Source organism: Hemitrygon akajei, chromosome 16 (assembly GCF_048418815.1).
Source record: "Hemitrygon akajei chromosome 16, sHemAka1.3, whole genome shotgun sequence".
Taxonomy (NCBI): Eukaryota; Metazoa; Chordata; class Chondrichthyes; order Myliobatiformes; family Dasyatidae; genus Hemitrygon; species Hemitrygon akajei.
Window position 1 is genome coordinate 53,616,689 of NC_133139.1, and position 23,989 is coordinate 53,640,677.

At 42.1% G+C, this 23,989-nt stretch overlaps 1 protein-coding gene across 1 annotated transcript in view; it reads right to left on the bottom strand.

The window, feature by feature from the left end:
• Positions 1 to 23,989, bottom strand: part of LOC140740053 (very low-density lipoprotein receptor-like) — a 102,998-nt gene that overhangs the window by 5,990 nt on the left and 73,019 nt on the right. The window contains exons 9-11 of the mRNA XM_073068891.1: positions 22,497 to 22,631; positions 7,476 to 7,628; positions 4,281 to 4,434 (exon numbers count right to left, since the gene is read on the bottom strand). Coding sequence (XP_072924992.1) covers positions 4,281 to 4,434; positions 7,476 to 7,628; positions 22,497 to 22,631 — 442 coding nt within the window. The remainder of the gene's footprint in view (positions 1 to 4,280; positions 4,435 to 7,475; positions 7,629 to 22,496; positions 22,632 to 23,989) is intronic.

The following is a 23,989-nucleotide window of genomic DNA, read 5'->3' on the forward strand; positions in this document are numbered from 1 at the left end:
CCCAGCTTCTCTGATCTAGTTACATCAGCAAAGTCATAACTTTTGGCTAATTTCTTCTACTCTCTAAAGCGTACCCACTTTTCCAGAAATGGACACGATTCTCCAATTTAAGCACTTCTGCACGGCATCCACAATAAATCTCTGCGCGAAATGAAAATCCATATAACCATCTAACAACTACAGCACGGAAATAGGCCATCTCGGCCCTTCTAGTCCGTGCCGAACGCTTACTCTCACCTAGTCCCACCTACCTGCACTCAGCCCATAACCCTCCATTCCTTTCCTGACCATATACCTATCCAATTTTACTTTAAATGACAATATCGAACCTGCCTCTACCACTTCTACTGGAAGCTCATTCCACACAGCTACCACTCTGAGTAAAGAAATTCCCCCTTGTGTTACCCCTAAACTTTTGCCCCCTAACTCTCAACTCATGTCCTCTTCTTTGAATCTCCCCTACTCTCAATGGAAAAAGCCCATCCATGTCAACTCTATCTATCCCCCTCATAATTTTAAATACCTCTATCAAATCCCCCCTCAACCTTCTACGCTCCAAAGAATAAAGACCAAACTTGTTCAACCTTTCTCTGTAACTTAGGTGCTGAAACCCAGGTAACATTCCAGTAAATCTTCTCTGTACTCTCTCTATTTTGTTGATATCTTTCTGATAATTCGGTGACAATACTCCAAATTTGGCCTGACCAATGCCTCGTACAATTTTAACATTACATCCCAACTCCTATACTCAATGCTCTGATTTATAAAGGCCAGCGTACCAAAAGCTTTCTTTACCACCCTATCCACATGAGATTCCACCTTCAGGGAACTATGCATCATTATTCCTAGATCACTCTGTTCTACTGCATTCTAAAATGCCCTACCATTAACCACGTATGTCCTATTTTGATTATTCCTACCAAAATGTAGCACCTCACACTTATCAGCATTAAACTCCATCTGCCATCTTTCAGCCCACTCTTCTAACTGGCCTAAATCTCTCTGCAAGCTTTGAAAACCTACTTCATTATCCACAATGCCACCTATCTTAGTATCATCTGCATACTTACTAATCCAATTTACCACCCCGTCATCCAGATCATTAATGTATATGACAAACAACATTGGACCCAGTACAGCTCCCTGAGTCACATCACTAGTCACCGGCCTCCAACCTGACAAATAGTTATCCACCACTATTCTCTGGCATCCCCCATCCAGCCACTGTTGAATCCAATTTATTACTTCAAATTTAATACCTAACAATTGAACCTTCCACGTGGAACCTTGTCAAAGGCATTACTGAAGTCCATATAGACAACATCCACTGCTTTATCCTTGTCAACTTTCCTGGTAACCTCTTCAAAAAAAATTCAATAAGATTTGTCAAACATGACCTTCGACACACAAATCCATGTCGACTGTTCTAATCAGACCCTGTCTATCCATATAATTATATATAACATCTCTAAGAATACTTTCCATTAATTTACCCACCACTGATGTCAAACTTACAGGCCTACAATTGCTAGGTTTACTCTTAAAACCCTTTTTAAACAATGGAACAACATGAGCAATATGCCAATCCTCTGGCACCATCCCCATTTCTAAAGACATTTGAAATATTTCTGTCAGAGCCCCTGCTATTTCTACACTAACTTCCCTCAAGATCCTAGGGAATATCCTGTCAGGACCCAGAGACTTATACACTTTTATATTCCTTAAAAGCGCCAGGACTTCCTCTTCTTTAATCATCATAGTTTCCATAACTTCTCTACTTGTTTCCCTTACCTTACCTCAATTCAATATCCTTCTCCTGAGTGAATACTGAAGAAAAGAAATTGTTCAAAATCTCCCCCATCTCTTTTGGCTCCACACATAGCTATCCACTCTGATTCTCTAAGGGACCAATTTTATCCCTCACTATTCTTTTGCTATTAATATAACTGTAGAAACCCTTTGGATTTATTTTCACCTTACTTGCCAAAGCAACCTCATATCTTCTTTTAGCTTTTCTAATTTCTTTTTTAAGATTCTTTTTACATTCTTTATATTCCTCGAGCACCTCATTTACTCCATGCTGCCTATAGTTATTGTAGATCTCTTTCTTTTTCCAAACCAAGTTTCCAATATCCCTTGAAAACCATGGCTCTCTCAAACTTTTAACCTTTCCTTTCAACCTAACAGGAACATAAAGGTTCTGTATCCTCAAAATTTCACCTTAAAATGATCTTCATTTCTCTATTACATCCTTCCCATAAAACAAATTGTCCCAATGCACTCCTTCTAAATCCTCTCACATCTCCTCAAAGTTAGCCTTTCTCCAACCAAAAATCTCAACCCTGGATCCAGTCCTATCCTTCTCCATAATTATATTGAAACTAATGGCATTATGATCACTGGACCCAAAGTGCTCCCCAACACATAACTCCATCACCTAACCTATCTCATTCCCTAACAGGAGATCAAACACTGCCCCTTCTCTAGTTTGTACCTCTATGTACTGTTGCAAAAAACTATCCTGCACACATTTTACAAACTCCAAACCATCCAGCCCTTTTACAGTATGGGTTTCCCAGTCTATGTGTGGAAAATTAAAATCTCCCACAACCACAACCCTGTGCTTACTACAAATATCTGCTATCTCCTTATAAATTTGCTCCTCCCAATTCTCACTCCCCATTAGGTGGTCTATAATACACCCCTATAAGTGTTACTACACCTTTCCCATTTCTCAATTCCACCCAAATAGCCTCCCTAAATGAGCTCTCTAATCTATCCTCCCGGAGCACTGCTGTAATATTTTCTCTGACAAGCAACGTAACACCTCCCCCCTGTTGTCCCTCCGATTCTATCACACCGGAAGCAACGAAATCCAGGAATATTTAGTTGCCAATCACACCCCTCCTGCAACCATGTTTCACTAATAGCTACAACATCATATTTCCAGGTATCAATCCATGCTCTAAGCTCATCCACCTTTCTTACAATGCTCCTAGCATTAAAATAAATGCATTTAAGAAATTCTCCACCTCTTACTCTCTGTTTATCCCTAACGGTGCAAACAACTTAACTATCTTCTTTTTCTTCCTTCTCCTGTACATCTGTTCCTACACTCAAGAGAATATGTGTGGAGAAAGAGACAGTAAATTTCCTTTGATCTCTGGCTGTCCCTGCCTCGCCGTGTGCTGTTTATCCTGTTCACAAACCAAGCCTTTTCTCTTTTGATACCAGTTTTTTTCTCCCATACTCACTTCCCCCTTTCCTTCCCTTTGAGCTTCCTGCAAGCAACCTGGTTCTCATTAGTTGCAAAATATCAATTGTCATGTGCTCTTTTTGTTTGTTATTTTGCTCCCCATCATTTTAATCATATGGAGTTTTAGCTGTAGTTTCCTCACTGTTGTCCAACATGAGAATATACCCAGAGTGTAGCTGAAATAGTTCAAGCTTAATTGCCTCCATTTGTTCAAATACAGTTTTGCCTGTCAAATGATTCCAAACTATTCAGATCTGATCTGTTCTTGTACTGCTGAAACTGGCCAATTCCCAATTGACAGAGTTTGCTTTGGAGTATCCATATTCTTTTCCTTATTTCTTAGATGCGTCTCCCACTCTTTTCCCAGAACCAGACTATAGCTGTCACCTCTGACATTAGGCCAGAAATATACCGAATCAGGAAACTCTCCTGTACCCATTTCAAAGGCTTCCTTCCCTTGACTCCTAGTTAATTTGGATAGCTAAGGTTTCCCATTATCATCATATGGCTTTTGCATACTGTACAATTTCCCTACAAATTTGCCCATGAATATCTTTCAAACTAGTGGGGGCCCAATAGACCAATCCCAGCAGCGCCTCTACTATTAATTCAAATACAAGTTCTGTCTTTGATCATCTTTAGGCATTCCCTCTTCCAGAACTGCAACACTGTCAATCAAAACTGCCAGTCAGCCTCCGTTCTTCCCTTACCTACTTCAGAACAAGGTTTATCACTGACGTATTGTGAAATTAGTCTCTATAGATGCTGTCTGACTTGCTGAGTTCCGCCAGCATTGTGTCACAATAAATAGTGCAATTATTAATACATATTCATGAACAGTTAAATTCCTCTTTGAAAGCAATATCTCAGTTACTGTCACACCATTTCAATCCCACTTGGTTGACAGACCCTGTAGATAAATATTCCCTCTCTTAGTCTGATCCTGGTCACTTTTTACTCTGTTAAGTTACGGCGATCTGCAATATGAACAAACTGACTTTCATACTGCTGTGACAAAACTTACTGCTGGGAAATAGTCTCAGTGTATTGTTCATTGTAGATCAGTGAACTGTCAGCAGAGAGGCGGACTGGGGAATAACAGCGTGATTTCTTGATGCGACTAAAAATCATTCTCCAATGGACAGTAACACAACTCACAACAGTTCCAGTCAGGAGCACTGCAGATAGAAAAGCAAGGTTATAAAGGACAATTTTACAACAAAAATAGAGCAGACATTCTTCCCACTGAGCTCAAGCTTTTATAGTGAGCACTCTGACAGAAAGCTCTGAGGCACATTTGATTTACAGTTGCAAGAAAATTTTATGAACCCTTTGCAACCTGGCTTTCTGCATTAATTACTCATAAAACGTGATCTGATCTTCATCTGAGTCACAATAATAGACAAATACGATCTACCTAGACTAATAACACAAGCAACTGTACTTCTCGTCAGTACCGAATACACCATTTAAACCATCACAGTCTAGGTTCAAAAACATGTGTGAACCTCTAGGGTAATGCCCTCTACAAAAGCTGTTTGGTGTTGGGTGTTCCAATCAATGAGATGAGATACAAAGTCAGGTTACTGACAGGGCCTGCTCATCTCAAGAAAGATCTGTTTATGTGCACCATGCCTTCATCAAAACAACTTTCAGAGGACCTAGGAAGAATTGTAGAGATGTATGCAGCTGGGAAAAGGCTACAAAAACATTACTAAACAACCAAGTGTTCATCAGTTCTAAGAGAAATTGTCTACAAATGGAGGAAATTCAGTACAGTTGCTACTCTTCCTAGGAGTGGGCATCCTGCAAAGATCACAGCAAGAGCACAAGTGGAATGCTGAAAGAGGTGGAAAAGAATCCAAGGGTAACATCAAAAGACCAGCAGAAATCTCTAGAACTTGCTAAAGTCTCTTTTCATGTGACCACTATAAAAAAAAACTGAAAAAGAATGGTGTTCATGGAAGGACACCATTGAGAAAACCACTGCTCTCAAAAAAAGTACTGCACATCTCAATGTTTGCAAAAGACCACCAGGATGTTCCACAATGTTCTGTGGACAGACGAGACAAAAGTTGAACATTTGGTAGAAATACACACTGCTATGGTTGGAGGAAAAAGGGCACTTCACATCAACACTAAAACTCATCACAACTGAAAAGCACAATGGAAGGGGCATCGTGGTTTGGGCTGCTTTGCTGCCTCAAGACCTGGACAACTTGCAATCGTTGAGGGAACAATGAATTCAAAACTGTATGAAGACATTTTACAGGAGAATGTCAGGGTAGCAACTCACTACCTGAAACTTAAAACACACTGGATGATGCAACAAGACAATGATCCGAGATACAAGAGTTAATCAACAATAGGATGGTTTAAAAAGAAGAAAATTTGTGTTTTGGAATGGCCAAGTCAGAGTCCAGACCTTAACCCAATCGAGATTCTGTGGCATGACTTGAAGAGGGCTGTTCATGCAAGGTATCTCTATATTATGGATGAACATGAATAGTTTTGTATGGAGGAATGGTCTAAAATTCCTCCTTGCCGATATGTAGCTGTTGATCAGAGTTCCAGGAAACGCCTGGTGGAAGTTATTGCTGCTAAAGGAGGTTCCACCAGTTATTAAATACAAGGGTTCACATACTTTTTCCAGCCTGAACTGTGAATTATTAAACAATGTGTTCAATAAAGCAATGAAAAGTATAATTGTTTGTGCATTATTCATCTAGGCAGATTGTGTTTGTCTATTATTGTGACTTGGATGAAGATCAAACCACATTTTATGAATAACTAATGCAGAAAACCTGCATTCACAAACTTTTTCTTACAGCTGGATGTCAATGAAAAGAAACTGTAAGACTTTCTCCCTGCACAGATGCTATGCATTACAGTTTCCGAAAATAAAAGTGACAATTCATATTTGTAACTTTATTCATTGGTATATTTAATATTTTTTAAGACTAAACTTAAATTAAAAATTATCTTGTATTAAGAGCTACCATTGCTCCAAGATAATCATCCATTTTCCTGAATCAACCAGTCCATTTAACATTTTGGCACCTTATCTGACGTCAGTCCAAGCTTCCAACTTTCACCCAGAAAAATGCCTATTCTCCAGTGAAACACTCATTCGTTCGTTAGACCCATCCAGACAGACAGACCAATGCTTTTTGACTGGCTTTTCTGCACTCAGTCTGCATCTTGTCCACTAATCGTATCCTGTCACATAGCAAGTACAACATACAGTGCAGCTTCAGTTACAAATTTGGAAATGGCCCCACTCTCATGCGATTGAGTACTACAGTGATCATTAGAATAGAAGCTACACAGCATTACACAGAACTCTCTCTACACATCTCTGACTGAATCAGATTCCAGATGAACTGGGAAAGTGGGCCAAGAAATAGCAGACGGCATTTCTGACAAGTGCAAGGTGCTACATTTTGGTCAGTTAATCCAGGGTACGACTTGCATTGTAAATGGCAGGGACCTGGAGAAGATTATAGGACACAGTCCCCAGGATAGAGGTACACAATTCCCTGAAGGTGGAAATGCAGGCAGACAGGGTAGTAAAGGCAGCATTTGGCATGCTGGCTTTCATTAGTCAGGGCATGAGTACAGGAGCTGGGACGTCATGTTGCAACAGTAAACATTGTTAGTGAATCTGCACTAAGTAATGTGTACAGTTCCTGACTCCCAGTTGTAGGAGGATGTCATTAGCTGGAAGATTCATATGGATGCTACCAGGACTGCAGGACTTAAATTACAAGAGACTGAATAGGCTGGGGCGTAGAAGGCTGAAAGGTATATAAAATTGTGAAGGGCAGAGATAAGGTGGATGGTCACACTTTTTATCGCAGGATAGAGGAGTCTAAAGCTAGAGGACATAGATTTAAGGTGAGAGTGGAAGATGTATAAAGGACCTAAGGGGCAACTTCATCACACACAACGTGGTGAGTATATGAAATAAACTGCCAGAGGAGGGTACAATTACAATGTTTAAAACACAGCTTGACAGGTAGATGGATAGGAAAGGTTTGAAAGGATATGGTCCAATTAGACAAAGAGATTGATATCTCGGTCAGCATGATGAGCTGTTCCCATGTTGTATTACTCTGACACAGTTCAATCTGTACGTGGCACTACATGATTCCTCATAACTTCACCTTTCTTCCTTTAACATGTTATTTCAAGACAAGCAATAAAAAGAAAAACTTGCCTATCGCTGCAATAATCCCAACAGATACTCCGTCAAAATTGCTCAGATCAACTCCTTTGTATTTCTCCTCCTGGGACATGTCTGAATTCTCTCCCTCCTCCTGGGACACACTGGAATCCATTCCCTCCTCCTGGGATGGACTCCAATTCACCTCTAGAAATGGATGCAGAAAATCCCTTTGTTAATCCTTGGAAAGGCAGTAACGGGCAGAACAGCAATCCAGCTCACAGGCTCATTGAAACTACCATTAGTAGTGTAAATATGAAAAGGCAAACTGGAATCCAGTATGTACCAACTCCTGAAGACAGGAACAGTCACAAGCTCTGACAGTGAAGTAATGGACCCATACTTAGTGTCTGGAAAGCAATGGGAGGATTTTGAAGTTATGTAAATATATTTATTCAAATAAAAATCAGTCTTCAGTGCTATTGTAAATATAAATAAGTTCAGGAAGTTTGCAATTAGTTTTCAGTTTCTATTGTAAATTGTAGTCACAACATTTTGGGGCTTGTCTGGGATATGTTCATAGTGTAGCCAGAACATAGAACATAGAATAGTACAGCATAGTACAACAGGCCCTTCGGCCCACAATGTCGTGCTGACCCTCAAACCCTGCCTCCCATATAACCCCACACCTTAAATTCCTCCATATACCTGTCTAGTAGTCTCTTAAATTTCACTAGTGTATCTGCCTCCACCACTGACTCAGCCATGCATTCCACACACCAACCACTCTCTGAGTGAAAAACCTTCCCAGTGACTTCAGCAGCCTCAGGGGGTGAGTTTTTTTTAAGATTAGCACCCACACTTAGATCTGTTTAGGTCAACAACCAAAGCAGAGAATTGAAGTGCATCTGTCTGTCTGTTTCTACTTTCCTCTTTTCTGGGACCAGCTACCAGAGACAGCGCTTGGTAGCTTGTCAAGACAGGGCCACCAGTTGTGAAAGGTGAGCGTCCGGGATGCCAGAGAGTGAGTATTACTTGTTTGGTGGGCAATGGATTTAGGGTAGTGTGCCTACTGAGAACACCTGGGTGGTGCGGGAGATACTACTAGAAGGTGGGTAAATACTCGTTTGTGTGTGTATGACTGTGTGTAACAGGCAATAATGCAGAGATATTTAATTATCTACATAAAAGGGATACAGTAACATCATGGGCTCAATTAGGAAGAGGGGATAACTGTATACTCCATACACTTGAGAAGGTTGAACAGAGAATGGACAATTGGAACATCCAATCAAAGAGGAAGGGAGATAAAGCAGCAGTCATTCTATGTCATGTATATTTGTAAGAGAGAACAAAGTGCCCAGAATCATATGTGTGCAAACATTAGAGCTACATAAAGAAAGGATAAATACAGAAAATAACGACACAGTGTACATGTTGAGCAGGACAGATTGAAGGAACAGTTAGAATACTATAAGGAATATTCAGGGATGGGCAATCCAGGGAGGCACGATTCAGTCTTCCTGAAAATGCTCAAGAGATCAGGAGGTTTTGGACTTAGGGCAACTGTGGGATCCACCTACTCCACAACAGTTTCAGGGGCTGGGGAAATAGACCGAAAGAGATTGAAGAGGGGCCGTAATGTGGCTGCAGTAGATAGAGCTGCTGCAAGGACACTGAGGACTTGCTTTGTGTGCCAGCAACTGCAACACCTAGCACAGGACTGCCAGAACAGACATAGAAGGGAAAAGGAGATGGTTTGCTACAGTTTGACCTCTCAGGCCATAGTCAAAAGCAATATTGTTAGATGGTGTGACAGACAGAAAGCACAGCAGAATCTTCTCTACCCACACTGACCACTGAGCAGATTATAGAACTAGTAGAAACAGCATCCAAGTCAGGAAAGCTATTGGCTGCCCCCATTGCCAGTAGTGGTCATCCACGGATGTACACAAGAGCTTTAAAAAAGGGGGGCAGCAATGTGACTTGGACACAGGACCTTCAGTATCCATAAAAAGATTGTGAACTAGTCAACACAGACCTGATTAAAGTAGAGCCATATTAACCCACACATTCATCCCAGACATAAATGGAAGCAAGGGTTTAGACCAGTGGTTCCCAACCTTTTCTATGCCCCACACCCCAAGGAAATGTTTGATTAGTGTTTGCACCCCCTACAAAAGTAATATCACATTTGAAGATGAAGAAGTCTAATTTCTAATTTTTGAACCACATACAATACTACGGGTGAACAAATTGAACTTAAAAAAATAAGCTTTTAACTCAGTGCATAAAATGCAAATATAAATTGAGCAATTAGATTCTAATTTATTCAGAAAAAATTGTAAACAGTAAAATCAATCCCAATTGTGAACATAAAATTCAATGACTTCTTTGCTCCTGCTTCTCATTCATGATTTTGTCAAAACGTGGAACCTTCTTGCTGACTGTGATCCGCAGGTCTGCCTGTGGATTCAAGCAATTCCTAGATTTTGTCTTGATTGACAAAAGAGAACTGAATCCAGATTCACACAAGTATGTTGTTGCAAATGGAATGAGGACACGGAGTGCTTTTCCACCAAGTTTTGGGAACATATCCAGTACTGCACACCAAAACTCCTCTAAAGTCTTGCTTTCAAATTGCATTTCAAGAGCTCAATTTGTCTGCAAATCAATAAGATCTTCCTTCAGCTCTTCATCATCTGACATTTTCTCCAAATTGTAGGAATATGGATTCATGAACCATTCTTCTGAAATCTTCAGGACTCCTCAGCAAAATATCCATCAAACGATTCTGACAGCATTTCCAAATGATCCACAATTTCTTCATGCACAGTAGAGTTATGGATCCAGCATCATCAACCATCTTTTCTAGTGAAGGAAAATTTGAGAGACTGCCTCTTTCCATCCTTCGACGCCAAAGACGTAACTTTTCTTTGAAGGCATTCAACTTTTCACAAGCCTTCAATATGTTTATCCCTTTTCCTTGAAGAGAAACACTCGGGTCATTCATACGAGTGAAAATGTCAGCTAAGTAAGCCAGCATTTGGGCAAATTCCTGTGATTCCATTGCCCCAACCAGATCACATTCACGCTCCTCCAGAAAAACTTTGATTTCTTCCCGCAGTTCAAAGAAACGGGTTAAAGCTTGTCCTCGTGACAACCAACGGACAAAGTGTGGAAAAGCAAAACTGAATGCTCACTTCCCAGATCCTCAAAATGATTTGAAGATGCAATGGTTCAAAGCACGCCCCCGATCCAGTTGATGATCTTCACACAAGTATCAAAGACTTTCTTCAAATTTGGAGGCAATGATTTTATTGCCAAAGCATGCCAATGAAGAAAACAATGGGTAACTTGCAAGTCTGGAATCTCCTTTATCATCAATGCAGAAAAGCCAGTTTTATTTCCAAGCATTGTAGGTGCCCCGCCAGTGCAAACAGAACCAATGACTTTGATATCTAAATCATGTTTGGCAAAGAAGTCTTTCACCAGCTGTATCACATCCTTTGCAGTTGTGTTTGTTTTCAGATCTTTACAAAACAGGAAATCTTCCTTTACAGCACCATCATTGACATACCTCACTAATGTGATGAGTTGACTACAACTGGAGACATCAGTTGACTCATCCAACTGAACAGAGATTTTAAGAGGACTAGCTCTGACATCTGAGATAACTTGGTCCAAAATATCTGCACTCAAATCACTGATTCGGTTGTGAATGACATTATTTGATAGGGGCACCTGTTCAAATTTTTTTCTTGCTTCTTTGCCCAGGATAATTGTTGCCATTTCCAGTGCACGTGGCTTGATGAGATCTTCCGCAATTGTTTGGGGCTTCTTGGATTTGGCCACTTTATATGCCACTTGAAGCAAGAAGTAGTGGTTTTTCAACAGAAACAAAACCTAACTTTGAAAGAGTTCCTTGTGAATCAAAACGAACTCTTTTGATTTTCAAAGACACAACATCACGTCTTTCAACATCAGCTCCGCCATGCTTGTTCTTGAAGTGCTCTTGAAGCTTGGATGGCTTCAGATTTGAATTGGAAAATGCAACGCTACAAAGAATGCACTGGGGTTTTTGCAAGCCATCATTTCCTGATGTGCGAGTGAAACCAAAGCACACATAGTCATCATTCCATTTCCTTCTTTTTGACATGATGAAGGGTTAAGGGTAAAGAGAAAAATATGAGCTAATATGAGAAAAACTATCTGACTAAGTCAGGGATGACTGCTTTACTCAACCAGACATGCCTATAGCAAAGTATCGCGAGAAATACGCTTTTGAGTATTATATTACGATATTATCTGTGGTTACGCCAAGATAAATCGCCAGGTGGAAATGCTACGAGGACATGGCACAACTTATTAGGCTACTCGTTGCTGAATTTACACACCTATTTTCGATGATTACCGGAGATATGAACTACCATCACACGATTCAAAGTCCTCAGTGCTAACCATGATACCTCCTCAACTAACACAATTCAAAATTATCAATGATTCAAGAAAAAAACCTTTTAAGAGGAAAAAAACCTTTGAAATTCAAAAACTTCTTTAATGCATTGAACCAAATACAAATGAATGACTTCAACTGCTTTTTATCAAAATGCGGCTTTTTAAAATTTTATAATTGAATAATTTACCTACCGTCTACAGGTTTGGTTTTAACGTGAAGTTGTTACTTGGTGGTTGATTCGGGATGTATAAAGATTTTGGCATTATGAGATGATTTTTAAATCTGAGATGTAACCTTCTAGCTAACATTGATGAGACTCCTCAACTCTGAGGTGTAACTCCCAGGTAACACTGATGAGACTCCTCAACACTGACTCGGGCAGTGGGAGACTGGAATGAGTTTACGTCTCTCTCGACTCGGCCAGCGGGAGACTGGAGTGTGCTTGGGACAAGCGTTACTACCATTTCTCAAGGTACACTGGCAGCTGGCTGAGTGATGACTTGTGACTCATCACTCAAGGACACAAGCCACTCTTTGTTGCACCCCCTGAAATTCCATCTCGCACCCCCTGGGTTCTAAAATAGGAGACATCACCCAAAACAGTAAGATAAACAGGTCATATAATCAGTATTCTATAGATCAGAGATTTGAATTTGAGGAAGTTCAAAAGACATTGGAATTTTGGTTGATGTGGAGATAGTTATGTTTGCTTGTCCATGAACTATAATTTCAAGCATTCTTTCATTTCAAATGCTAAAGGTCTAAGATTCTGGAAGGTGAAAGGAATATTTAAGCTTTGAGAGAAAGTAACTAAAATATGAATGGCTTGAGTTGAAAATATGTGGGAGGTGGGATGAAAGGGGGAGAGAATGTCTGAATGATTGTAAAGTTTACCATGAGTTTATTAAATCTGTATTGAAGGGTGTTTGAATTAATCCAAGAGGATTTATTTTAAGAGGCAGTCTCTAAGAAATGTGAGTGTGTCAGCAAGAGTGTTGTTTGTGGGGGAGGGGGGCACATCCATCCATCTTTTCTTTAGTTCTTTGGAATGTGTTATTGTGTACTACATGTTTCCTCCAAGTATTTTTCTGTATATCGGTTAAGCTTCAGAAGGATGAGAAGTAAAAGTTTTGTCTTATCTGTATTTTAAGTTTTTGTCTATTTACTTATTTGCTTTGGAATTGACATTGGAGAGAGAGACCTGAATTCCACATTGGCCATGGAGAATCCAGGTTAAGATGATAGAATGAATAGAAATAGAAATGTGAGAGTCTCTATTCTGCATATGAGATGCCCACAGTTCAGAAGGAATTTGGCATTTTGGAAAAGCCTTGTGTTTATGTACAGGTCTGGCAAGGCAACCAGTTGAAACACGGGACTCAAGTTAAACTGTATGACTCACCTTTTGGTCAACCTCAAAGACAGAACAAAAGATCAAGTCCATAAGACATAGGAGCAGAATTAGGCCATTCAGCCCAATGTGTCTGCTCCATTTTAGCTGATCCCAGATCCCACTCAACCCCATACACCTGTCTTCTCATCATATCCTTTGATGCCCTGACTGTTCAGGAAACAATCAACTTCCACCTTAAACATACGCAAGGACCTGGCCTCCACCACAGTCTGTGGCAGAGCATTCCACAGATTCACTACTCTCTGGCTAAAAAAAATTGCTACTTACTTCTGTTCTAAAAGATCACCCCTCAATTTTGAGGCTGTGCCCTCTAGTTTTGGATACCCCCAACATATGAAACATCCTCTCCACATCCACCTTATCTAGTCCATTCAACATTAGGTAGGTTTCAATGAGATCCCCCCCCACATTCTTCTAAATTTCAGTCAGTACAGGCACAAAGCTGCCAAATGCTCCTCATATGTTAACCCCTTCATTCCCAGAATCATCCTTGTGAACCTCCTCTGGATTCTCTCCAATGACAACACATCCCTTCTGAGATATGGGCCAAAAACTATTGATAATACTCCAAGTGCAGCCTGACTAGTGTCTTTATAAAGGCTCAGCATTATCTCCTTGCTTTTATATTCTATTCCCCTTGAAATAAATGCCAACATTGGATTTGACTTCTTTACCACAGACTCAACCCATAAATTAACCTTCTGGGAGCCTTGTACGAGGACTCCCAGGTCCCTCTGCACCTCTGATGTTAGACCCTTCTTCCTATTTAGATGACAGTCTGCACTATTGTTTCTTTTACCAAAATACTTTATCATACAGTTCCCAACACTGTATTATGGCTGCCACTTACCCCCCCCCACCCTATTCTTCCAATTTGTCCAAGTCCTGCTGCAATTGTATTGCTTCCTCAGTACTATCCACCCCTCCACCTATCTTTGTATCACCAGCAAACTTGGCGACAAAGTCATCAATTCCATTATCTAAATCATTGACAAGTAGCAGTCTCAATACTGACCCCTGAGGAACACCACTAGTCCACCGGCAGCCAACCAGAAAAATGCCCCTTTTATTCCTGCTCGCTGCCTCCTGCCTGTCAGCCATTCCTCTATCCATGACAGCATCTTTCCTGTAATGCCATGGGATTTTCTCTTGTTAAGCAGTCTCATGTGTGGCACCACATCAAATGCCTTCTGAACATCCAAGTAAATGACATCCACTGCCTCTCCTTTGTCCACCCTGCTTGTTACTTCCTCGAAGAACTCTAACAGATTCGTCAGGCAAGATTTCCCTTTAAAGAAATCTTGCTGACTTTGACTTATTTTATCATTAGTCTCCAATTACCCCGAAACCTTGCCTTAACAGAGACTCCAACACTTTCCCAACCACTGAGGTTAAGTTAACTTGCCTATAATTTCCTTTAGCCTTCCTCCCTTCTTAAAGAGTGTAGTGACATTTGCAATTTTTCAGTTCTCCAGGACCAAGCTAGAATCAAGTGATTCTTGAAAAATCATGACCAATGTATGCAGTATCTTTCAGCAACCTCTCTCAGGACTCTGGGATGTAGTCCATCTGGTCAAGGTGACTTAACCACCTTAAGACCTTTGAGTATGCCTAGCACTTTTTGCCTTTGGAAATCTACAGCACATTACAGACCCTTTGGCCCACAATGCTGTGCAGGCAACATCCTTGTAAATTTCCTTGCACTCTTTCTATAGTACCTACATCCTTCCTGTAGTGGGGTGACCAGAACTGAATGAAGTACTCCATGTGGGGTCTGACCAAGGCCCAAAATAGCTGTAACATTACCTTACAGCTCTTCCCATGGTTAATGAATGCCAACACACCATATATTTTCTTAACAACACTGTCAACCTGCAAGGCAGCTTTGAATATCCTGCGGACACAGACCCCAAGATCTCTCTGACCCTCCACACTGCCAAGAGTCTTATCATTAATACTATATTCTGTCTTCAAATTTGACCCACCAAAATGAATCACTTCACATTTATCTGGGTTGAAGTCCATCTGCCACTTCTCAGCCCAGTTCTGCATCCTATCGATGTCCTGCTGTAACCTCTGACAACCCTCCAGACTATCCACAACACCTCCAACTTTTGTGTCATCAGTAAACCTACTAATCCACCCTTCTATTTCATCATCCAGGTCATTTATAAAAATCACTAAGAGGAGGCATCCCAGAACAGATCCCTGCGGAATCTGGAGCCGATGACACACCTGTGGTGGGTCTCAGCAAGAACGACGAGTCAGCTTACAGAGAGGAGGTGCAGCGGCTAACGGACTGGTGCAGAGCCAACAACCTGTCTCTGAATGTGAACAAAAGAGATGGTTGTTGACTTCAGGAGGGCACGGAGCGACCACTCCCCACTGAACATCAAAGGCTCCTCAGTAGAGATCGTTAAGAGCACCAAATTTCTTGGTGTTCATCTGGCAGAGAATCTCACCTGGTCCCTCAACACCAGCTCCGTAACAAAGAAAGCCCAGCAGCGTCTCCCCTTTCTGCGAAGGCTGAGGAAAGTCCATCTCCCACCCCCCATCCTCATCACATTCTATAGGGGTTGTATTGAGAGCATCCTGAACAGCTGCATCACTGCCTGGATCGGAAATTGCACCATCTCGGATTGCAAGACCCTGCAGCGGATAGTGAGGTCAGCTGAGAAGATCATCGGGGTCTCTCTTCCCACCATCACGGACATTTACATTACACGCTGCATCTGCAAAGCAAACAGCATTATGAAGGACCCCACGCACCCCTCATACAAACTCTTCTCCCTCCTGCTGTCCAGGAAAAAGGCACCGAAGCATTCGGGCTCTCACAACCAGACTATGTAAGTTTTTTCCCTCAAGCTATCAGACTCCTCAATACCCAGAGCCTGGACTGACACCTTACCGCCCTATTGTCCTGTTTATTATTTATTGTAATGCTTACACTGTTTTGTGCACTTTATGCAGTCCTGGGTAGGTCTGTAGTCTAGTGTAGTTGTTTTTTTTTCTCTTTTTTTTTACATAGTTCAGTCTAGTTTTTGTACTGTGTCATGTAACACCATGGTCCTGAAAAATGTTGTCTCATTTTTACTACGTACTGTACCAGCAGTTATGGTCAAAATGACAATAAAAGTGACTTGACGACTTGAATACCACTGGTTACCGACATTCTTCTTTTTCGGTTGTCCATCGGAATCCAATGACGACGTCCACTGCTTTAACTGTGAGATCTTTGATGACTATACAGTCCTATCCTGGACCCACAAACTCTATTGCAGGTGAGACATGTATATGTGGTAGTGGTGGTAACCATGGCTGCATTTCTCCTGGCTCTCTTCTGCTGTCTTCTGGTTGTTCTTTCCATCTCCAGAATACGAACCTCGTCCCTACACAGCTGTCGCCAAGTGATACGGTCAGCAGCAACATCCTCCAGGTCCTCAGGTCTGATCTTGCACTTCCTTAAAGCATTCTTCATTTGATCCTTACCGCGCTTCTTTGGCCCTCCAGCTGAGCATCGACCATGATGTAGCTGGCCGTATAACACTCTGCGGGGTAGCCGACATGGGGGCATCCTTATCACTTGCCCCAGCCACTGCAGCTGACGCTGGGTGATCATGGCCCCAATACTTCTGCAGTTCCAAGTAATTCCCAGGTTGCACCGAAGGCAGCTTATGTGGAAGCGCTCCAAGGACTTGATGTGACATCTGTAGGTTATGTAATTATATTCACAGCTATAAACGAGGGTGGTGACACAGACCGCTTGGTATACAGCGACCTTTGTGGAGGGACGAAGGCTCCTGTTCTGAAAGACTCTACGCCGAAGTCTCCCAAAGGCAGCTGATGCCTGTTTAATGCGTCTCTGGATGACGTTGTCAATGCCGCTATCATCAGAGAGAATGCTCCCCAGATATTTGAAAGATGGCACTACTGACAGCTTTTCATCACCAACAGTGAAGGCAGGAATGGCTGGGTGGGACACTGGTAATCCAGTGGCAAACCACTTCCGTCTTGGTGGTATTGACAATCAGCCCGATCCTGCTGTACACTCTCACCGCCACAGCAAGGAGAGTCTGAAGATCCTCCGGAGTATGGGCCATAAGAGCACAGTCGTCTGCATACTGCAGCTCCAGGACCCATTCTCTACAGAGTTTGGTGGTTGCGTGGAGCAGTTAAAGAGGTTGTCATCTAATCTGACGTCCACTGCCACACCGCTGCTGTACTCAATCTCGTTGTGGAGAAGCTTGGTAACACACAAGAGGAAGATGTTAAAGAGCACTGGCACTAGCACACACCCCTGCCTCACCCCTGTGTGTACAAGGAAGGGCTCGGACTCTTGTCCTCCTATGGTCACCCGAGCAGTCATCCCATTGTGGAACCGGTGGAGGATGTTAACAAATTTATTGGGACAGCCAAACCTGAGGAGGCCATCCCATAAGAGCTCTCTTTGCACATTGTCGAATGTTTTGGAGAGGTTGACAAAGGCCATAAAATGGCCTTGATGTTGTTCCCGGCACTTTTCCTGAGGCTGCCGAGCTGTGAAGATCATGTCAATCATGCTCCTGTTCTTCCTAAATCCACACTACAATTCAGGCAGCATTGACTCGGTGATGTTGCTGATGTGCCTCTGAAGCATTACCTTAGCCAGGACCTTTCCAGCAACAGAAAGGAGTGATATGCCCCTATTATTGCCGCTGATGGCCTTGACACCCTTGTTCTTATAAATGACAATGATGTTTGCATTTCTCCATTGCTGTGGGATGTTCTTGTCAGTCCAGGTGTTGGTGATGTACTGGTAGAGGGTGTGCTTACACATGTACCCTCCATTCATCAGTAACTCAGCAGGGATATTGTCAGTGCCAGGGGACTTATTGTTCTTAACGGAATGGACAGCTGATAGAACCTCCTGGAAGGTTGGTGGTAGACTGAGGTCGTGGATAGGAGGTGGTTCAGGCAGTTCGTCCAGGATGGTGGGGTCTGCGTCAGAATCCTGATTAAGCTGAGTGTTAAAATGCTCAGCCCACCTCAGCAGAAAGGTATTCTGATTCTTCATAAGTGTCAGACCATCTGCTCTTTTCAGGGGAGTGACGCGTCGACTTATTGGGCTTTAGATGGTTTTGACAGCGTTGTAAAAATTATGCATGTCATTATTATCAGCAAAGGACTGGATTTCATGTGCCTTTTCAGTCCACCACTCATTTTGTTTGGCCTGTATTGCCTTTTGCACTTTCCTCCGAGCTGCCTGCCAGTGCTGCCTGATGCTGATGGATGAAGGGTTATCTAAAGTTGCCCAGTGTGCTTTGTGCATGTCCTTAAGCAAGTTGTGGATGGTATCTGAGTTATCGTCAAACCAGTCTTGGTGGTTTCTGCTCTTATGGTCGATGGATTGGACTGCTGCCTCATAGAGCACAGAGCTGATATAGGTCCACTGTTGTTCCATGGTAATTTCTGAAATCAGACAAGGTTCCAGCTCCCAGTACAGTAGTGTAGTAGTGCTTGTAGTTAGTGCAGTTGCATGCTCTATGCCGCACAGTGCTCTCTGGTTGCTACTCTCTGCTTACAGCTATTGCCGCTAGCTAGCCTTCTCAACAGAGGGTGAAAAGAGGAGCCGAGTATGTAAGCCTCCTCCTGCCAGTATAGAGCCTCTCCACCACCAAGACTCCTGCAGTGCCTCCTTGGGGTCACACGTGGAAACTGGGTATCTTACAGTCCCAGGCTAAACTACAGGGGATCTCGGAGCAGCAGTGGCCCCAGAGACGTGCTGTGCAGGCCCACCACTGTGTGGATATGCCCTGGTGCCCGTCAACCACTGTCCCAGCTATGGATAAATAGCCCCACTGCCTTGTGGGGCTGTTGAGACAAGGCTAATGGAGCACACCCTGACAGAAAAGCAATGTGCTGGCGGTGCGCAATAGACGGGACTTAACAGACCAAAGACCCGGCAGCCTCCTGCAGCCAAGATGAGGGACCGGTTGTTCTGAGTTCACCCTTGCCACCAGGGCTTACTTCATCATGGTGAAGATAGTGCTACCGACCTACATGCAGAATACAAACCATCTACAACCATCCTTTTCCTTCCATGGGCGAGCTAATTCTGGATCAACAAAGCAAGGTCTCCTCGGATCCCATGCCTCCTTACACTTTGAATGCATCTTGCATGGAACCTTATCAAATGCCTTACTAAAATCCATATACACTACATCCACTGTTCTACCTTCGTCAATGTGTTTTGTTACATTCTCAAAGATTTCAATCAGGCTCGTAAGGCACAACCTGCCCTTGACAATGCCATGCTGACTAACCCTAATCAGATATCTCTCCAAATGCTCATAAATCCGGTCTCTCAGGATCTTCTCCAACAACTTACCCACCACTGAAGTAAGACTCACTGGTCTATAATTTCCTGGATTATCACTACTCCCTTTCTTGAACAAGGGAACAACATTTGCAACCCTCCAATTCTCCGGTACTTCTCCCGTCCGTATTGATGATGCAAAGATCACCAGAGGCTCAGCAATCTCCACCCTCACCTCCCACAGTAGCCTGGGATACATCTCATCTGGTCCCGACAACTCAACTAACTTAATGCTTTTCAAAAGCTCCAGCGCATCCTGTTTCTTAATTTCTATATGCTCAAGCGTTTCAGTCCACTGTAAGTCATCCCCACAATTGCCAAGGTCACTTTCCTTGGTGAATACTGAAGCAAAGTACTCATTAAGTACCTTCGCTACCTCCTTTGACTCCATGCACGTTTCCACCATCACTCCTGATTGGTCCTATTCTCATAGGGCTCATCCTCTTGTTCTTCACATACTTGTAGAAAGCCTTGGGGTTTTCCTTTATCCTGTTTAAGACCTTCTCATGGCTCCTTCTAGCTCTCCTAATTTCATTCTTAAGCTCCTTCCTGGCAACCTTGTAATTTTCTACAACTCGTTTCAGTACCTAGTTTCTTGAACCTTTCATAAGCTTTCCTTTTCTTAACTAGATTTTCCACATCCTTTGTACACCATGGTTCTTTCACCCTACCATCCTTTTCCTGCCTCAATGGAACATACCTATGCAGAACTCCATGCATATGTTCCCTGAACATTTGCTACATTTGTGCCATGCATTTCCCTGAGAACATCTGCTCCCAAATTCCTACCTAATAGCATCACATTTCCCCCTACCCCAATTAAATGTTTTCCCAAACTGATTGCTCCTATCCCTCTCTACGCTACGGAAAAGGAGATAGAGTTGTGAGCTTGAGAAGTCAGAGTCAAAGGTATAACAAGTATAGGCAGAATGGTAGTTAAGGCAGTGGAATGCTCCTCCTGTAAGATGTGGGATTGCAGGGTACTTAACAGTCTTCCTGAGGACTACATCTTCAGGAAGTGCACCCAATTTCAGCTTCTGATTAATAAGGTCAAGGAACTGGAGCTGGATGTACTCAGGAACATCTGGGAGGCTGAAAGCCTCATAGATGAAATGTTGAAGTGGTCACACCCAAAGTGCAGAGGGCAAGTCATGTATGCTTCTTGACAAGGTAAAGAGGGCGATTGATGAAGGTAGAGCTGTGGATGTTGACTACATGGATTTTAGAAAGGCATTTGACATGGTCCTCATGGGAGTCTTATCCAGAAGATTAAGATGCATGGGGTCCATGGTGAATTAGTCATAAAAGTTAGTGGGTAGTGATCAAAGGGACTTATTCTAGCTGGAAGTCTGAGATTAGTAGTGTTCCAAGTGATCTGTACTGGGATCTCTGCTGTTTGTGATGCATATAAAGGACCTTTATGATAAAAGTAGATGGGTGGGTTAATAAGTCTGCATATAATACAAAGATTGGTGGTGTTGTGCAGAAGACTGGCAAAGAATACAATGGGATATAGACCAGTTACAGATACGGGCGGAGAAATGGCAGATGAAATTTAACCTGACCAAATATAAAGTGCTGCACCTCAGTAAGTTAAATGTAAAGAGACAGTGTACTGTTAAGGGCAAGACCCTTAATAGTGTTGATGAGCAGAGGGATCTTGGGGTCCAAAAGCTTATAGGTCCCAGAAAGTGGCTACACAGGGTGTACAGGGTGGGTCAAAAGGCACATGGTACAGTTGCTTTTATTAGTCAAGACACTGAGTTCAAAAGTCAGGAAGTAATGCTGCAGCCTTTATAAAACACTAGTTAGGCTGCATCTAGAGTACTGTGTATAGATCTGGTCACCTATTATCAGAAGGATGTCGAGGTCTTGAAGAAGGTGCAGAAGAGGTTTGCCAGAATGTTGCTTGGATTAGAGATAATGAAGTCAGACAAACTTGGGTTGTTTTCTCTGGAGCGACAGAGGCTGAGAAGAAATCTGTTAGAGGTTTATAAGATTATGAAAGGCATAGAGTAGACAACTAGTACCTTTTTTCACAATATTGAAATATCTAATACCAGAGGGCATGCATTTAAAGTGAGAAGGGCTAATTTTTAAGGAACTCGAGGGGCAAGTTTTTTTTAAAAACAGTGGTGGGTGCCTGGAATGCGCAATACATTAAGGACTTTCAAAGATAGGCACACAAATGAGAGAAAAATGGATGGAAATGGACATTGTGTAAGCAGAAGAGATTAGTTTAGTGAGCTATTTGGTAACTAAACTGTTTTGGCACAACATTATGTGCTGTACTGTCCTATGTTCTATGATAGAACAGGAAATAGGAGTTCTAACTTCAATTCTGATGCTATCTGTAAGAAGTTTTTACATCCTTCCTGTGACTGTGTGGGTTTCCTCTTGGTGTTCTGGTTTCCTCCCACATTCCAGATGGCAGGTTAATTGGTTGTTGTAAATTGTCCTGTGACTAGACTAAGGTTAAAGAGGTGGGTTGCTGGGCAGTATAGCTTGTTGGGCCAGTAGGGCCTGTTCTGTGCTGTATCTCTAGATAATAAATAAACAAACATACACCTAACTCGTGGGTGCCCAGTGCAGCAATGCCATGTTCCTTCTCTGGTCCCTATTGTTCTGGATGGTGTCCTATCACACTTACCTTGTCTCATCATCCACCTTATCCAAACTACCAATGGGTCCTCACCTAGTGTGATCTGTGCCCCTTAATGGGTCATTGTTTCAGCACCAACTTTGGACCTTCTGTGGTCCCCTGTCCCCACAAAGACTTTAAACAATATTAAAGTGGGCCTATTGCATAAATTGATTACTCTTAGTTCAAGTACTGATTTAGCTTACCCACTCTACATCCATGTCCAGTCTCATCAGGTTTCAGATTGTCTGGGCAAAGACATGCATAGTGCTGAGGAATGTGAAGTGCCGGCACACAAAGGAACTCACAGTCTGCACGACCTTCAACACACCAGTTCTTCCCTGTTTCAAAAGACCAGAAAGAAATGAAGATAAGCATACCCATTAGAATCGGTAGCAGATTTTTGTTATAATTGCTGTACAGATACTCACACCAGGGACTGCTTGACCAGTTCGGTGTTGCTGGCATTTCCTGCTTTTGTTGTGGATTTTTAAATGTATAGATAACTTTTCAGAGCACCTGACAATAGGAATTTATTTTGCTCTATGTTATTGTGCTCTACAGAACAATGTGTTGTGCCTTCTACTAATCAATTATTCAATAAATAAAAACAATCAATAACTATCATTTATTCAAAGTTCAAATTAAATTTATTATCAAAGTACATATACAGTGGCATGCAAAAGTTTGGGCACCCCGGTCAAAATTTCTGTGAATAAGCTAAGCAAGTAAAAGAAGACCTGATTTCCAAAAGGCATAAAGTTAAAGATGACACATTTCTTTAATATTTTAAACAAGATTACTTTTTTAATTTCCATCTTTTACAGTTTCAAAATAACAGAAAAGAAAAAGGGCCTGAGGCAAAAGTTTGGGCACCCTGCATGGTCAGTACTTAGTAACACCTCTTTTGGCAAGGATCACAGCTTTCTGCAGCCAGCTAAGAGTCTTTCAATTCCTGTTTGGGGGATTTTCACCCATTATTCCTTGCAAAAGGCTTCTAATTCTGTGAGATTCTTGGGCTGTCTTGCATGCACTGCTCTTTTGAGGTCTATCCACAGATTTTCGGTGATGTTTAGGTCAGGGGACTGTGAGGCCATGGCAAAACCTTCAGTTTGCGCTTCTTGAGGTAGTCCATTGTGGATTTTGAGGTGTGTTTAAGATCATCATCCTGTTGTAGAAGCTATCCTCTTTTAATCTTCAGCTTTTTTTTTACAGATGGTGTGATGTTTGCTTCCAGAATTTGCTGGTATTTAATTAATTCATTTTTCCCTCTACCAGTGAAATGTTCCCTGTGCCACTGGCTGCAACACAAACCCAAAGCATGATTGATCCACCCCCTACATAACAGTTGGAGAGGTGTTCTTTTCATAAAATTCTGAACCCTTTCTTCTCCAAACATACCTTTGCTCATTGCGGCCAAAAAGTTCTATTTTAACTTCATCAGTCCACAGGACTTGTTTCCAAAATGCATCAGGCTTGTTTACACATTCCTTTGCAAACTCCTGATGCTGAATTTTGTAGTGAGGATGCAAGAAATGTTTTCTTCTGATGACTCTTCCATGAAGGTCATATTTGTGCAGGTGTCGCTGCACAGTAGAACAGTGCACCACCACTCCAGAGTCTGCTAAATCTTCCTGAAGGTCTTTTGCAGTCAAATGGAGACTTTGATTTGCCTTTCTAACAATCCTACGAGCAGTTC